Raw genomic sequence first — 16,666 nt, forward strand, 5'->3', positions numbered from 1 at the left:
TCGCCCCGCCCTTCCAGAGGCACCCGCCGCAGGCCACACCCCCAGCACCCCGCCCCGTCCTGCCCCTGGACACATACCGGGTTCTGCCACCGAAGCGGTGGAGCGACTGGCAGCGCCCGCTTCGGCCTGCCCCACTGGGCCGGCATCCCAGGGTTAACAAACAATTGTGTTTATTGACAAGTTCATACATCAGTACAAACGGGCACGTTAAAAACAGCCCCCCCGCCCCATGCAGCCGAGGATGAGGCGGGAAGCGCTGCGACCTGCACAAAGTATAAAAGTTATAAATAAGGGGCTTTCAAAACAGGGCGGGGGCAAACCTGGAGTGGGGCGGCGGTTGCCGGTGGCCTCAGACATGCAGAAGGGGACGGGGCGCCGGCCGGGCCACGAGGCCCCCCACCCACATGGGGCAGAGGGCAGGAAAAGGGCGGCCACATTCGCACAAACTTCTGGCGAAGGGTAGCTGCCTCCTCGTGAAGGACCTGGCCCAGAGGGCGAACCTGAGTCCCACCTGCGGTGGGCGCGGCTGGTGTGGGAAGTCGGGGCACAGCAGGCACGGGCCCGCCCCCGCCGCCGCGGGAGTTCCAGGGCCATGCGGGTGGCGATGCTAGAGGAGTGGGGAAGGGCCAGGTTTGGAGCAGCTCAAGCGCACTCCGGCTGATGCCCCGGAGCTGGGAACCTTTTGTAACCCTTTTTCTTTTTTCTTTCTTTTTTTTTTTTTGAGATGGCGTGTAGCTTTGTCACCTAGGTTGGAGTGCAATGGCGCGATCTCGGCTCACTGCAACCTCCACCTCCACCTCCAGGGTTCAAGCGATTCTCCTGCCTAAACCTCCCGAGTAGCTGGGATTACAGGTGCCCACCACCACGCCCAGCTAATTTTTTTATTTTTAGTAGAGACAGGGTTTCACCATGTTGGCCAGGCTGATCTCGATCACCTGACCTCGTGATCCACCCGCCTCGGCCTCCCAAAGTGCTGAGATTACAGGCTTGAGCCACCACACCTGGCCCGGAACCCATTTCTTTATAAGCCTCTGCCTATGGTGCAGCAGGGCGGGTGAAGGGGCTCTCGTGGCCTGAAGCTGTAGTAAAGCTGCTCTGACTTACCTGCAGCAGAGGGGAGCAGTAGGGCCCAGAAAAACCTTTCCTCAACTCTTCAACTGCCTCACGACATGGTCCCACTCTACCTCCTAGGGTCCCCTATCTCCTTTCCCTCACCCCTAATTACTGCCCTTTTACATTCTAACTTATCCCCTCACCTCTGCCACTTACCTGTCCCATCTACCATTTTTCTAGTGTCTCCTTTGGCCCCAGCACCTCCCTCCTCTCAAACTCCAGTATCCAGCACACCCGTGGGTGCCCAGCACTGCCTTTGAGGAGGCTCCTTCTACCTAAACCAGGTGTCCTATGGGCCATCTCGTATCAGCTAGGCTGTGGACACCAAGAATCCAGAATCTGGGTTCACTTAGTGTACTGCACCCCTTTTCTGCTCCCTGATAGGTGTTCCACATAAGCCAGGGTGGTGAAGCTGAGGCAGGATGTGAGGAAACCAGGCACACAGCAGCCAGCCGGATACTCTGGCAACCAACACTCAACAGCGTGCTGTGCAGGTAGGTGTGTGTACATGTGTGCGCGTGCATGCGTGTGATCTCATCTGTGGCCAAGGTCCTCAGGAGGTAGGCCAGCGCCCTGTAAACGAGGGATGTTCCAACACAGGCTTCTGACTAAGCATCATTCAGGATGCAGGGAGAAGGTGGCCTCTGGGCTCCAGCAGCCGGCTGGGGTCCAGGGTGGAGGACAGGGAAGAACAAGGGGCTGAGGAAAGGAGGCCAGAGCTTCATGTTTGCCCAGGTGAGGGCTTACTGTCCTGCAGCAACGTCCCACAGCTGGCTCAAGTTCTGGCCAGGAGAGTAAGGGGTCACAGGGAAATACAATGCTGGGCCCCTCTTGGAGGGAAAATGGGAGTGGAATGTGCGGGCTCAGGTCCAAATACCAACTCAAGTCTCCTGATGGCTGGGGACACCCTGGACGGCCAGATGGCTCTGCCTTTCTGAGCTGCCAGGTATTGGGGAAAACCACCCTGCTCTGGCAGCCAGGGGAGTGCAGCTGGTGTGAGAGGGGAAGTGCAGGTAGAGGTGAAGGCCCACAGTTGGCTGACGGGCACTGAATACCACATCACCTCTCACCTCGACCCCAGAGTATCCTGTGTATGCTCCACCACAGGGAGCTAATCCCTGCAGTAATTTCAAATGGCTTCTAAGAGAGGGCCAGCCCTTCCCAGATTCCTAGATGGGGCAGGCTGCCCTCCTACCTCTCACAGCACCAAGATGACAAAGACCCAAGACCTGTCCCTGCCACTGGAGGGGCTGTGGAGGCAGGAGTTCCAAGGAAGTGAGGCAACAGTCAGGGAAATAAATTAATAAATGCAGGCCCCCCACGAGGAGCGGCTGGGAAGGCTGCTTTGCCTCTGAACACTGCTCCCTGCATTCCACTCCAAGCAGCCCCGCAGGTTTTGGTGAGGGGCAGAGGGGCTGCAGTTTGGAATCGCTGGGGCATTCATTCACTTGGGACAGGCTTCTAGAACTCAGAGTTTGCCTTCCATACGCCGTTCCATGGCTCGAAGCAACAGTTCTGAGTATTGCTCCAGCAGGGCCTGTGTCTGCTCGGCTCCCACAGCCCCAGGGCTGCTGCCTGGGCTGGACAGCACTGCCCCAGCCACAGCTTCCAGCTCCTGTCGCACTGAAGAGAAGGTGTCTCTGAGGAGCTGGGCAATCCGACTTTGCTCTGCTGAGGGCATCTTGCAGCCAGCCACCTGAAACAGCACCCCCAGAAGTGAGGTGGAGGAGCCTGTCAACAGACATATAAAAGGGAGGGGCCCCACCTGGGTCCAGCCTGCCTCAGAAGGGACTAGCTGGGAACTCTACCCGCCAAGATCAGCATGTATGGCCAGGGAACATGGGATGCAGGCAGACTCTGGGGGTGACGCCCAAGGAGGAACCCAATGGATTGCAGAACCATCTACATCTCATAAGCAACTCCTTATGACAACTCCGGCAGAATCTGCTTTCTCTTTCAAAGTTTGGGCCTTCTTGCACTGTCCCCTATGTCTAAGGGGGCCAAATAATTCATGGATATGAAAAAGGATGCCATTAATAATTACACTGGGACAACGACATAAACTGGGATTGTCCTGAGCCAACTAGGAGGTGTGGTCTCTTCAGGCCTCACCTCCTGAGGGAAGTCTCCAGCTCTTAACCAGAAATGACCACAGGTGCCCGGTACAAGAGGCTAGCCTGGCCTCTAACCCCCTCACCTATGCTGCCCAAGATGTTCTTGAGTGTGCCATCCTGTCAGCACAAGAGCCTTAGCATACTGTTCTGGACATGGTTATCCGAAACACCCAGCACTACTGATGTGCCCGCCCTCCTGCCGGGGGGCACCTAACACCCACCGAGTGGTAGAGCCGCACTGCCTGGCGCACGCTGCCGCGGAGCTCTGCCACCAGCTGCTCACACTGCTCCAGGCTCACCGCTGGCTCTGAAAGAGACAGATACAGCTCAGTGAGGCCCAGCATGTAGCCCTTTCAGGCCTCTGCACCCAAGACACTCAGAGCGGGAGAGACCTAGCCCTCAGCATTGCACCCCCCACTTGCCCTCAGTCCCTTCCTCTTGGCTTCTCTTCCAACGGCCTCCCCAACACCACACAAACAAGGTCCAGAGGAGACGGCCAGCCCCAAGTTCAGAAGCCACTGAATGGGCAAGTGAGTCACAAGGAAATCATGAAGGTTAGCAGGAGGGTCTCACCATCAGGGGTGTGACTTACGGACCTGCGACAGGAGCAGACAGGACAAGAAACACCAGAAGCTGTACCCACAGAAATGGGATGGAGCCAGACAGTGGCCAACAGAGAGGGGAGAGTAAGGATGGGGCAGGAGATGAGAGCTGGGGAGCGGTGCACACCTGAGTCCTGGCTCAGGGCTGCCCCTGGCTTGGTGCATTCCATGGGGTTGGGAGTCTTCTCAGGGGGTGGGGGCTGCAAGTTTTCAGGGCCTTGGAAGAGGCTGCTGACTGGCAGTTGCTGGGCACAGGGGCTGCTGGGCCCAGGATGAGCCTGGCACTCTGTCCTAGGCTTGGGAGTGGTGCCCTCCCCCAAACAGGCCCATCTCTCAGTTGTACTGTGAGCTTTTCCTAGGCCCACCGGGAAGCCAGGCTTTTCTGCCTCGCCAGGGGCCCGGCCTTTGGTGACAGGAGAGAATGCAGCCAGGGTAGGATGGTCAGGCAGTGGTTTGGGGATGTCCAGGACCAGGTGAGCCCGGCTGGGCAGGGCCAGCTTGCTGAGTGGTGAGACTCGGATGGGGGCATGAGCTTGAGGTTCAGCCACCAGGCCCAGGTTCTCCCCAACAGAGATACTGCAGGATATCTTGGCCATGGAACTGGTGGTGGGGTTCTGATAGGAGTGAGGCCGAGACGGACGGCCATCAGCTGGGGGCAGGGAGCCCAGACCATCCTGAGCTTCGATCTCCCGAGACAGCAGTGCGCCTGGTGAAGGGGCCTGCAGACTGGCCTCATGTCTTTCTGCAAAGGAGACAGAGGTATACACAGGTCAGGTGTTGAGGAAGGCATCCCAGGTGCCAACACCCAATCCCGAAGAGCTGCTGTTCCCCTCCACATGCCCATTAAGGGACACCTAGTGGCCAGCACAGTGGCACATCAGGGCCACACCAGGCCCTCCCTCCTCCAGCATGTACATGTGTTCCATACACCCTGCACCCTGGCACTGAACCCATCAGGCTCCTCACCCTGTGGCACCAGACTGTGCACAGACTGGGTCTTCTGGAGTCCAGAAAAGGGGCTGGCTGTGGCCACTCTCTTGGGAGCCCAGCTGCTGTCAGGGTTGAGACGGCATCGTGGCAACAGCACAGAGGCTGCCTGCTGGGGGCTGGGGTTGCCAGAGGACGGTTCCACCTCCGGGGGTGCTCCAGGGGGATTGGCACCATTGCCTCTCGGCTGCTCACCAGATGCCTGTGGCACCTGGGCTGGTCTCGACATCAGTGCCAGGCTTGAGGAGGCTTCCCTACAGGGAGGAAATGTGGGAGAAGGCCCAGAGAAGGCTCAATGCTCCTCCCTGCCAAAATGGCGAGAAACTCATAGCACCAGGGCACTAGGAGAGAACCAGCACAAAGCCAGATAGGGCTGGGGAAAGGCCAGTTAGCCCAAAACCGGGAGTGCAAAACACCCCGCGCATGGAGAGACAGAACACTGGAGAGGAGAGGGCAGCAGCCCTGGGAGGCCAGGAGAGCCAGAGCTGCTGCTGGGGGGTAGGGGGCCTCTGTACCTGAGTGGGCGGGTCTGTACTTGCAACAGGAATCGTGAAGAGATACTCCGAGACTCTGACCTCTCTGGGACCTGCACTGGGGCCCCTACCAAGGTCAGAGAAATCATGAATTGGGGCAAAAACCAAGCCCTTGCCCCAGCTTTTGCCTCCTTGAGACCCCCAGCCACAGCCTATACCCTGGGACCCTCCTCTCAGGTAGGCAAGGAGGGGAGAAGGGCAAATTGCAGGCACTAAATGCTGGCCCTCTGACCACACCTGGAGCAGCTCCACTGGCCAGAGTCTCAAAGTGCTGTTTTAGAAACTGCTCCTGGTCTGGAGTCTGGGGGCTGCCCTCCTGTAGCCCATAGGGGCCCATGCCTCCCTCCTCTTCTTCCTCTTCTTCATCGCCCTCAGCTGGCTCTTCAAGGTCTGAGGAGATGCCATCCACACTGAGGGGCTCCGTGCTCTCAGAGTCTGGGTGTGGGGAGGGGAGAGAGGCATCGCACTGCACCCATCTGTTGCCAGAGCCTCCCCACCCACCTCCAGGCCCCACCCCCCATGGCCCCTCCCTCCAGGCTACAGCTTCACCTTCAGTGGGGTGCTCTGGGCTGGAAAGGCAGCTGCTGCTGTAATCCACAGAGCAGGCACTGTCAGAGCTGTGCTTTTCTGAGCTCCTGCTGCCTGGGTACACTCTTCCCAGAGTTCCCCGGGCTGGAGCCTGCACTTGGAACTCACTGTCAGGATTCCAGCAGGGAGAAGAAAAGGCAGTGAGCAGGGGTAGGCAGCAGCCCCGCTGGACTCCTGCCTGTGATCAGGGTGAGGGATGAGGCAGTGGTGAGCTGGAAGGAAAGCCCTGAGTATCCTGGGGGCCAACCCTCCCTCGACTAAAGAACACTCATAGGGAGGGGAAGATGGGGGCACGAGGTCTGGCTAGGGCAGGATCCTTGCCTGGTATCCATGGTGGGGTTTTCACTTGGCTCCGGGTAGACAATACCATCTTCAATGGGTGCAGTTTCCAGATCTTGGGCAAAGACCCCTTCCTCTTGTGACAATAGTCGGATAATATGGGGATAGGAACAAGGTTGGGAAGCCTGAGGCCGAGGGGGCTTTTCATTCTGGGAACACACAAAGGGATGTTAACAGAGCAGAGGTGACAGATGAGGCAGTGGTAGCTGGGGGGTCAGCCCTGAGTATCCTGGGGGCCAACCCTCCCCTTGGAGAAGAGGTGGAGGTGAGTAAGGATGCGGTGTGCACTCATTCAAGGGGAAGCTGAAGGACAGACATCGAGAAGCCAGGCTGGGCTCCAGTTGCTGATGTGAGCTTCTGGATGAACTGTATTAGCACTCTGGGCTGCCAACCTCCAGCTACCACTTAATACCAAGAGTCCTCCAAGAAACCCAGCCCAGGGCAAAGGCCACTTTTGCCTCTCTACCCCAACCCCTCCCCTGCCTATCCTGATGACCAAACCATACAGCCCAGCCACCCCCATCCTGGCTTTGCAGTTCAGGTTACCCATGTGCCACAGGGGCAGAGCAAGCATAGCTGGACCAGTGCTCAGGTCCCAGCTAGTGGCAAAGGCTGCCTAAGGCCCCTTGGAACTCTCTAGAGAGCTGGGAGAAAGCAGGCTCACCTGGCTAGTGAGTGAAGTCTCAAGGGCCTGCTGCCCATGCTTCCTGGGACCAGATGGGATGATGGCCAGCGAGTCCTGGCTAGGGTCCTGCAGGCTTGGGGCCAGTGTTTCCAGCTGCCGCAGATCCAGCATGGATCTAACGCTCAGTTCCACACCTGGCTGAACCCAGCGCCCTCTTCTTCTGGGTCCCGGGTTGGCTGCAGGAGCTGGGTCCAGGAACCCCACGGACTCCTGTGCCTGGTGGGAGGTAGGGGGTGGGGGAGGAGTAACAACAACCACACAGTCAGATCAACAAATATCCACATATCCCTTACTATGTGCCTGGCACACTACACATGCTAGCTTACTTCATCCTCACAGCAACCTTTTGAAATGGGCACTAGTATCATCCTTGTTTTACAGATGAGGAGACTGAAGCACAGGGGGCTTAAGTGACCAGTCTGCGTCCCACAGACAGTAAGTGGCCTGCAGGTTAGTCTGGCTCCAGAGTTCACGCTCTTAGCTGCATTCCGCATCCTCTGGCACAGGAACCCCTAGTCTCAGCCTTCACCTGGTATCGTGGATGCCTCAGAGCTGGGGGTCTCTAAAAGTCTCCTACTCTGAGGACAGCCCCAGCAGCAACCACTTACTACCAAGAGTCCCCCAAGAAACCCAGCCCAGGGCAAAGGCCACTTCTGCCTGTCTACCCCAACCACTCCTTTTGCCTCTCTACCCCAATCACTCCAATAGCTGGGGGCCCCAAAGTCCCTTCACAGCACCAAGGACAAACCTATAGCCCAGGCCTGAGACCCCTGGCCCGGTCAGGGTGCTCCAGAGACACCACAGCATCATCACTCTGTGAAACTGTTGCTGACAACGGAAGGTACTGGTGCTTGGGAACTTGCTCTGAACACCTTGATCCCCCTTTGGCCACCCCAGGGCAGTCGCTGAGTTATGGGTCCCCTCATGGCCTTTTCCCTCTAACTATTCTGGAAGTTCTCCGCTTACCTCCTAACCGGGGTCTTTAGAACTGTTTCTCCAGATCTCCGCTCTTTGGATCCTTGATTTCCTGCATTTTAGTTCTAACTATCTGGCTTAGGGGTCCTTTGTCCTCTCCACCTTGAGCTCTTCTCTGATGATATTTACTTCCAGGCACCAGGCAGCTGAACAAGTGCCCCACCTCCCCAGTGCTGACTAACCCTGTGCTCCATCCACCCCAACTGGTCCACAGGAAGGAAATACCTGGGCTTTCTTCACCCCGCACCCAGGACCGGCCCAGCTGCTTCAACTTCCCCGACAAGCCCTTCCTTGGACACAGGAGTGCAGCGTGTGGGCAGACCCCATGCCCCAGTACCCTACCAGGCCCAGAGAGCCCTGTTCTCACAGCTCCCTTTGCCTCCTCTAACCTTGGAAGAACATTTTAACAATGGCGACTCACCTGACTCATCTCCCAGTGGGACAGGCTTCGGGGCAAGGCTGGGCTGGGAACCGAGGCTAGACAGAAACAGGCAGTCAGAGGAAGTGTCTCCTGCCCCCCCGCCCCCACCCAACCCTGGAGCCCTGGCCCCATCAGCCCATACCCTGTGTGGCCACAATGATGCCTCAGTTTCCTCAGCTCACACTGCTCTCACCCCACAGTCTCAGAAAAACCATATCTAGCCATCATACCAACTAGGACCTGTCTGCCCCCACACCCAACTGCCACAGACCCAGTGCCTTCTTGGTACTCTTGGCAAGGACGGGCAGTGCTGGAAGTTCTTCTTCAGTCCCCTCATCTTCTCCCTCCTTGTCACTGTCTGATGAGAGAGCCGGTCCAGGAGACAGCATTGATGGGGCCTGGTGCCTGAGTCCGAGACAAGGAAGGGCATGGGGAGAGGAGACTCAATAGGGGGAGAGGAGGCTCAATGGGGGAAGAAGGAAGAGGAGACTCAATGAGGGGAAGAGGAGACTCAATAGGGGGAGAGGAGACTCAACAGGGGGAAGAGGCTGACATCATGGATCCTTGTGTGAGAGGTAAGGTCTTGGGAGACAGAGTTGCTGAATGGCAGGCCCAAAGCATGGAGGAAGTGCAGTGAGGTCCCAGCAAGCCGTCTGCACACCCACCCATCACTTGCCCACATTCTGTTCTCACCGGTTGGGTCCAGAAGCCCTTCGGGGAGAGGATGGTCCTTGCTGCTTGCCGCCCCACTGACGCTGGCGCAACTCGGCCAGACGGTGCCTCATGCTGATGGTCATCTCAGAGCTCAGGCGCCACACAAAATGCAGCTGGGGTAAAGCCACACAGTTGGCTGAAGGAGGGGCAGGTGGAATGGCTAGCGCCATTCGTTCCCCTTATCCATGGACGTGTATCAATTACTTGCACTTAGTTTAGAATCTTTAGCCACTCCATGTTCATGGTTATTTCATTTATTCAATGTAGTAACATGTTTAAACCTCTCCCGTCCTGGAAAAAAAAAGTCCTACATTTAACCCTATCTCCCTCTTTAGCTTAAAGTCATCTGTAATCTTCCTTGCCATTTATTTACTCCATGTCCCAGGTTGAACAGTATCCACACACCCCCAAAAATTCATGTTCTCCCTAGGAATCTTAGAATGTGACTTTATTTGGAAATAGGGTTGTTGCAGATGTAATTAGTTAGGAGTGGACCCTTAATCCACTATGACTGGTGTCGGTGTCCTTAGAAGAAGAATAGAGGGAATGCAGAGGCACACGCAGAGAGGAGGCCATGTGATGATGGGGGCAGAAACTGGGATGATGCATCTACAAGCCAAGGAATGTCAGGGCTTGCAGGAAACCCCAGAAGCGAATGGAAAGGCATGGAGCAGATTCTTCCTAGCATCTTCAGAGAGAGCATGGTGCTGCCAACACCTCGTTTTGAACTTCTAGCTTCCAAAACTGTGAGAGAAAAAATTTCTGTTGTTTTAACAAGACACCCAGTTTCTGGTATTTTGTGACAGCAGATCTAGAAACTGAATATACCCTTTAAACCACCACCGTTTTCCTTTTGGTTCCAAGATTCTTTCGTGTATGACCTGCGAGAGCCAAATCCAGTCTTTATTTGGCCTCTCTGGAGCACGTGCAACTCATTTATTCCTTATTGATGCTTCTCCCCCACATCCTTCTCGGCCTCCTTCATTGCTTCCTAATCTCACAGCCAGCTACCGCATACTGGAGTCCCTGGGTTCATCACCACCTTTTCCCACTCTGTTCCTGCTCCACCGCAATCTCATCCAAATACCAGCTCTCCTCCCACCCCCATGCTGATGATTCCCCAAGCCCTCTGGCCTAAGCCTCTCTCCTGAGATCTACTTTGAGTTCCCCACTGCCACCTGGACATTTCCACCTAGAACTTGTACAAGCACTTCAAAAACTACATGGCTAAAATGGAAGTCATGGTCTAGAAGCCTCCTTCCCAAATAAACCTGCTTTTCCTCCTGTAACCTGCATGTCAATGAGAGGCTTCACGTTCACACAGGGGCATAAGCCAGACACCTGGCATCTTCTTGGGCTTCTCCTCTGCACCCTTGGCCGTGGTCACTGAAGCCAAAGGACTCTGCCCATAAGGGTTTGGGGAATGTATCCTCTGCATCCCTGCTGCAGCTGCTTCAGCTCAGCCTCTTACCACCTCTTGTGGCTAGCGGAGACCTCCACTACACCAGACTTTCATGCTGCTCTGGGAGCACTTTCTTATACCACCTTGTTTTAAGCCATTCCCCTGCTTCGAATGCTTCAGGGTTTCCTGGTCACCTGCAGGATGCTGTCCTTAGCATTCCTCCACTTGGAATAACAACACCTTGTAGCATCTGGCTTTCAGGAGTTTAGAGTGGAGGGGCTCTGCATTCAACTCCAGGACCTACCACATACTCGGTGCGTGGCCCTGGGCAACATACTTACTCTCTCTGTGCCTCAGATTCCTCACCTGAAAATGGAGATAATAATAGTACCTACCTCATAGGGTTGTTGTAAAGATTAAATGAGCGAATATGTTCAGAGTACCCGGAACTGTGTCCAGCATGTCGTAAGTGGGCACTAAATATTAACTGCTGTTGCTGTTAAGTATTACCTTTCCCCACTCATTTCTGTACAGCTTCCCATGTGCGTTGTTTTCCAGCCGATCAGAACACTCTTCCATCTTAGAAGAAAAAAAAAGAAGCCCCACCTGTGTTCCCCTGGCTCTTGGCCTTGACACACACTGTCTGGAATACCTTTCCCACCACCTCTCACCCCATGCTCCCTATGAACATACTTCGACTCATCTTTTCTAACCTAAGTGCCCTCCCCTGCAGTCAAGCATGCTCTTCACTGAGCCTTCGTAAGGCCCTTGTGCTCACCTCTATTGCAGCACAGATCACACTGCCTTATAAAGGACCATCTCCTGTCTCTCTGTCCATCTTTCAGAGTTTGCTGTATTGATCTTAGTGAGGTCAGCACGTGGCACTCAGCTAGACAAAGAAAGCAGGCTCAATAAAGGCTGGTAGAATTAAGTAAAGAATTGTATAAAGGCATTAAATAGAGATGGGGTACAAATATGTCCCAGGCTGCCTGGGATACTCCTGGTTTAGGCCATGGTCCTGATATAATTACTAACAACACCCTCTTTCACTGTCAAAAATATCTCCTTTGGACAATACACTATAAGGTCACTCTAGGTATTAGAGCTGTGATTCTCACCCTATCAGGCCCAATTTTCTCTTTGCTTAACAGCTATTTTAGAATACCCTATGCACTATCTTTAAATGGGATTGATAGGCAATAGAAACTGCCAATAACAGAATTTCAAAAAAACCAATGTAATACCCTAAATAGAATGCTAAATGGAAAATGAAGGAGATTTTTTAAAAAGTGGCTTAAACTAAAATTATGTGTGCAGTATTTTGATGTGTAAATGCTTAGGTCTTACACTTCTGGCCAAGATGGAGTAACAGAGACCAAAATTACTTTCTGACCTAAAACAACAAAAATACTGGAGAAAATATATGAAACTATGGCCCTCAAGCAACAAAGGGAATCAATCACTGGCATCAAGCATCAAAAGGCAGTGATCCTCAAGAAATGAGAAACAAATGAGGCTAGCCCCACAATTGACCTCCCAAACACCTTAGAAAACTTTCCAGGCCACAGCACAGGAAGAAAGAATGCAGATGGAGCTCAGAGATCTTCCTGAGTTGAGAGGACAGAACTGTGAGTCTGGGAAGGCCAATGTGGCTAGAATTCATAGGGCAGAATATTGAGGAGGAGAGGGCTGTACAGAGACAGAGCTCTGGAAATCTGAAGATAATACTTACCCTCCTTGACTGTTGAACAGAGTAGTGATCAGAGTATGCAGGTATGAAAATCGCCTGAGAGGCTGGACCCAGTGGCTCGCACCTGCAATCCCAGCACTTTGGGAGGCTGAGGTGGGTGGATCACAAGGTCAGGAGATAGAGACCATCCTGGCAAACATGGTGAAACCCCATCTCTACTAAAAATACAAAAATTAGCTGGGTGTGGTGACACACGCCTCTAGTCCCAGCTACTCAGGAGGCTGAGGCAGGAGAATCTCTTGAACCTGGGAGGCAGTGGTTGCAGTCACCCGAGATCCAGCAAAGCATGGGCAACAGAGCAAGACTCAGTCTCAAAAAAAAAAAAAAGAAAGAAAAAAGAAAACTGCCTGAGAATGGAAAAAGAATCATCCACAAAGAGAGCCAGCCCCTCTTCCCCCCTGGCTCTTGGGACCCCGATCGCAAGGTGGGGAGGCACCTCGCGAGGCGGAGACTGAGAGCCAGCTCCTCTTCCCCCACTGGCTCTTAGGACCCCCATCGCAGGAAGGGGAGGCACTCCCCGTGAGGCGGGGACTGAGAGACAGCCCCTCTTCCTCCTGGGCCCTTAGGACCCCCATTGCAGGGGGAGGAGGCACCCCCCGTGAGGCGGGTACAGAGAGCCAGCCCCTCTTCCCCCACTGGCTCTTAGGACCCCCATCGCAGTGGGGGGAGGCACCCCCGTGAGGCGGGGACTGAGAGCCAGCCCCTCTTCCCCCGCTGGCTCTGAGGATCCTCCGTGGACTCACAGCCTCTTTACCATATTGTGAGTAATATCATCTCCCCCTCTGGAGATTATGAACTCTTTCACAGACGGGTGTACACCCATCTGTATTGGGAGTAATATTATCCTCTTCCTCCCTGAATATTAAGAACAGTATCACAGGGGCGTTTCTACTCCCTGCGATATCGCGTGTCATATCCTCCTCTCCCAAGTTGCAATTAGAAGGAATATCAGTGGGGGCGTGTCCACCTGTAGGGAAAAGAAAGAGAGATCAGACTGTCACTGTGTCTATGTAGAAAGGAAAGACATAAGAGACTCCATTTTGAAAAAGACCTGTCCTTTAAAGAATTGCTTTGCTGAGATGTTGTTAATTTGTAGCTTTGCCCTAGCCGCTTGGCCCCAGCCACTTTGAACCAACCTGGAGCTCACAAAAACATGTGTTGTATAAAATCAAAGTTTAAGGGATGTAGGGCTGTGCAGGACGTGCCTTGTTAACAAAATGTTTACCAGCAGTATACTTGGTAAAAGTCATCGCCATTCTCTAGTCTCAATAAACCGGGGACACAATGCACTGTGGAAAGCCACAGGGACCTCTGCCCTTGAAAGCGGGGTATTGTCCAAGGTTTCTCCCCATGTGATAGTCTGAAATATAGCCTCATGGGATGAGAAAGACCTGACTGTCCCCCAGCCCGACACCCGTAATGGGTCCGTGCTGAGGTGGATTAGTAAAAGAGGAAAGCCTCTTGCAGCTGAGATGGAGGAAGGCCACTGTCTCCTGCTTGCCCCTGGGAACTGAATGTCTTGGTGTAAAACCCGATTGTACATTCGTTCAACTCTGAGATAGGAGAAAAGCTGCCCTGTGGCGGGAGGCGAGACATGTTTGCAGTAACACTGCCTTGTTCTTCTTTACTCCACTGAGATGTTTGGGTGCAGAGAAACAAATCTGGCTTACGTGCATGTCCAGTCATAGTACCTTCCCTTGAACCTAATTATGACATAGATTCTTTTGCTCACATGTTCTGCTGACCTTCTCCTTATCATCACCCTGCTCTCCTACTACATTCCTTTCTGCTAAAATAATGAAAATCATAATCAATAGAAACTGAGGGAACTCAGAGGCTGGTGCCGGTGCAGGTCCTTGGTGTGCTGAGCGCCGGTCCCCTGGACCCACTGTTGTATCTTTACACTTTGTCTCTGTGTCTTATTTCTTTTATCAGTCTCTCGTCCCACCCAACTAGAAATACTTACAGGTGTGGAGGGGCAGTCCACCACTTCATCCACCTTCTATCATATTGAAAGTAACATCATCTTCTTCCCTCCAGGATCGTGGGAATAATATCCCTGGGGGGTTTCCACTTTCTGCCATGTATGTAGTCATATCACCCCCTCTGCCGTGGAATATTATTAAGGACCATCTCACACGGGGGTGTATACTTCCTCCGATATTGGGAGTGACATCAACCTCTCGGTCTCTGAATATGAGGAAGAAAATCACAGGGCGGGTGTACACCTCATGCTCTATGATGGGGAGTCATATCTGTCTGTTATGGGGAGTAATATCATCCTCTCCCTTTCAGGATACTAATTACAATTTAACAGGCTGGGTGAACACAGCCTGCGATGCTGAAATTATTATCATCCTCTCCCCCTCTTCCTCCCCTGGCTCTTAGGATGCCCATCACAGGGGAGCGAGCCGCCCCCCGCGAGGCAGGGACTGAGCCAGCCCCTGTTCCCCCCCTGGCTCTTAGGATCCGTATCGCGAGGCAGGGTCTCAGAGCCAGCCCCTCTTCTCCCACTGGCCCTTAGGACCCCCATCACGGGGGGGGGGAGGCACCCCCCGCGAGGCGGGGTCTCAGAGCCAGCCCCTCTTCCCCCACTGGCTCTTAGGACCCCCATCGCAGTGGGGGGAGACACTCCCCGCGAGGCGGTGACTGAGAGCCAGCCCTTCATCCCCGCCCAACTCTGAGGATCCCCATCACACGGGGGAGGCACACCCCGTGAGGCGGGGACTGAGAGCCAGTCCCTCTTCCCCCCCTGGCTTATGACCCCCATCGAGGATTCTAAGATCCTTAGGATCGACCTGGAGGGCTGTGGGTATTAGGTGTCCAAGAAGAAAACTCAGATCTGCCGACGACCGCAGGTACCTTACTTGGGATTTACTATTCGACAGGTGTCCGAAAGCAGCCCGGGATCCGAAAGAAAGCAGGTCGTTTGCAATCTTCCGGAGCCTAAGGGCAGAAGCCTGGTGAGAGAATTCCTAGGAGCTGTGGGGTTTTGTAGACTGCGGAGCCCAACTTTGCAGGATTAGCCACGCCTTTGTATGACGTCACAAAGGGGGGGGACTGGGAACATTTGGAATGGGGATTCCAACAACAGCAAGTCTTTCATGAGTTAAACGAAAAACTTCTGGAAGCCCCAGCCCAGGGGCTACCGGATCTCACAAAGCCTTTTCCATTGTATGCGTCAGAGAAAAGATGGCAGCTGGACTTTAAACCCAAACTGTGGAGCCCTGGCTGAGGCCGGTGGCCTACCTCTCTAAACAGCTAGACAGGGATTCGAAAGGATGGCCCCCCTGTTTGAGGGCCTTGGCAGCAACTGCCCTGCTAGTACAAGAAGCAAATCAGCTGACTCTTGGGTAAAACCAGAACATAAAGGCCCCCCAAGCTGTGGTGACTGAAAGCCAGCCCCTCTTCCCCTCCTGGCTCTTAGGACCCCCATCGCAGGAAGGGGAGGCACTCCCCGCGAGGCGGGGACTGAGAGACAGCCCCTCTTCCTCCTGGGCCCTTAGGACCCCCATCGCAGGGGGAGGAGGCACCCCCGGCGAGACGGGGACTGACAGCCAACCCCTCTTCCCCCCCTGGCTCTTAGGACCCCCATCGCAGGGCGGGGAGGCACCCCCCGCGAGGCGGGGACTGAGAACCAGCTCCTCTTCCCTCCCTGGCTCTTAGGATCCCCATCGCAGGAAGGGGAGGCACCCCCCGTGATGCCGGGACTGAGAGGCTGCCCCTCTTCCCCCCCGTGTCTTGGGACCCCCATCGCAGAGGGTGGAGGCACCCCCAGCGGGGCGGGGTCTCAGAGCCAGCCCCTCTTCCCCCACTGGCTCTTAGGACCCCCATCGCAGGAATGGGAGGCACCCCCCGCGAGGCCGGGACTGAGAGCCAGCCCCTCTTCCCCCCATGGCTCTTAGGACCCCCATCGCAGTGGGGGTAGGCACCCCCTGCGATATGGGGAGTAAGAGCCACCTCCTCTCCCCCCCGAGTTATTACGATCCACGGTGGACTCACAGCCTGTTTACTATATTGGGGGTAATATCTTCCCCTCTGGAAATTATGTGCTGTTTGACAGATGGGTGTACACCCTCGGTGTGCAGAGGTTGTACACCCGTCTGTATTGGGAGTAATATCATCCTCTTCCACCCTGAATATTAAGAACCGTATCACAGGTGTGTTTCTACTCCCTGCGATATTGGGTGTCATATTCTCCTCTCCCACACTGAAATTAGAAACAATATCAGTGGGGGCATGTACACCTTCTGTCATATTTAAACTAATATCATCCTCTTCTCTCCAGGATCATGGGAACAACATCCCTGGGGGGGTGTGCACTTTCTGCGATAAATGTAGTAATATCACCCCCTCTGCCTTGGAATATTATTAAGGACCATCTCACACGGGGGTGTACACTTCCTGCGATATTGAGAGTAATATCGACCTCTCTGCCTCTGA

General features: G+C 54.5%; 1 protein-coding gene across 1 annotated transcript; it reads right to left on the reverse strand.

Annotated features, from left to right (window-relative positions):
- Positions 1 to 153: 153 nt before the first annotated feature.
- Positions 154 to 15,964, reverse strand: LOC117975333 (mitogen-activated protein kinase-binding protein 1-like). The gene is made up of 17 exons (XM_063594687.1): positions 15,022 to 15,964; positions 14,190 to 14,413; positions 12,206 to 13,190; positions 11,252 to 11,362; positions 10,984 to 11,052; positions 9,051 to 9,815; positions 8,629 to 8,762; positions 8,358 to 8,413; positions 6,941 to 7,177; positions 6,259 to 6,425; positions 5,899 to 6,044; positions 5,587 to 5,784; positions 5,332 to 5,416; positions 4,796 to 5,070; positions 3,957 to 4,571; positions 3,449 to 3,534; positions 154 to 2,809 (listed from the first exon to the last, which is right to left on the reverse strand). The coding sequence occupies exons 6-17, from the start codon at positions 9,239 to 9,241 to the stop codon at positions 2,582 to 2,584; spliced, it is 2,418 nt and encodes an 805-aa protein (XP_063450757.1). The 5' UTR covers positions 9,242 to 9,815; positions 10,984 to 11,052; positions 11,252 to 11,362; positions 12,206 to 13,190; positions 14,190 to 14,413; positions 15,022 to 15,964; the 3' UTR covers positions 154 to 2,581.
- Between the last annotated feature and the right edge of the window lie 702 nt (positions 15,965 to 16,666).

This window comes from Pan paniscus, chromosome 12 (assembly GCF_029289425.2).
Source record: "Pan paniscus chromosome 12, NHGRI_mPanPan1-v2.0_pri, whole genome shotgun sequence".
Classification (NCBI taxonomy): domain Eukaryota; kingdom Metazoa; phylum Chordata; class Mammalia; order Primates; family Hominidae; genus Pan; species Pan paniscus.

Bases quoted from the DNA above. Each gene is read 5' to 3' on its own strand.
- LOC117975333 (XM_063594687.1), bottom strand. From the start codon at position 9,241: ATGGCGCTAGCCATTCCACCTGCCCCTCCTTCAGCCAACTGTGTGGCT. The intron at 5,071-5,331 runs GTACAGAGGCCC...TCCTCCCTGTAG, and splicing joins GTACAGACCCGCCCACTCAG to GGAAGCCTCCTCAAGCCTGG. The intron at 3,535-3,956 runs GTGTGCACCGCT...TGTCTCTTTCAG, and splicing joins AGCCCTGAGCCAGGACTCAG to AGCCAGCGGTGAGCCTGGAG.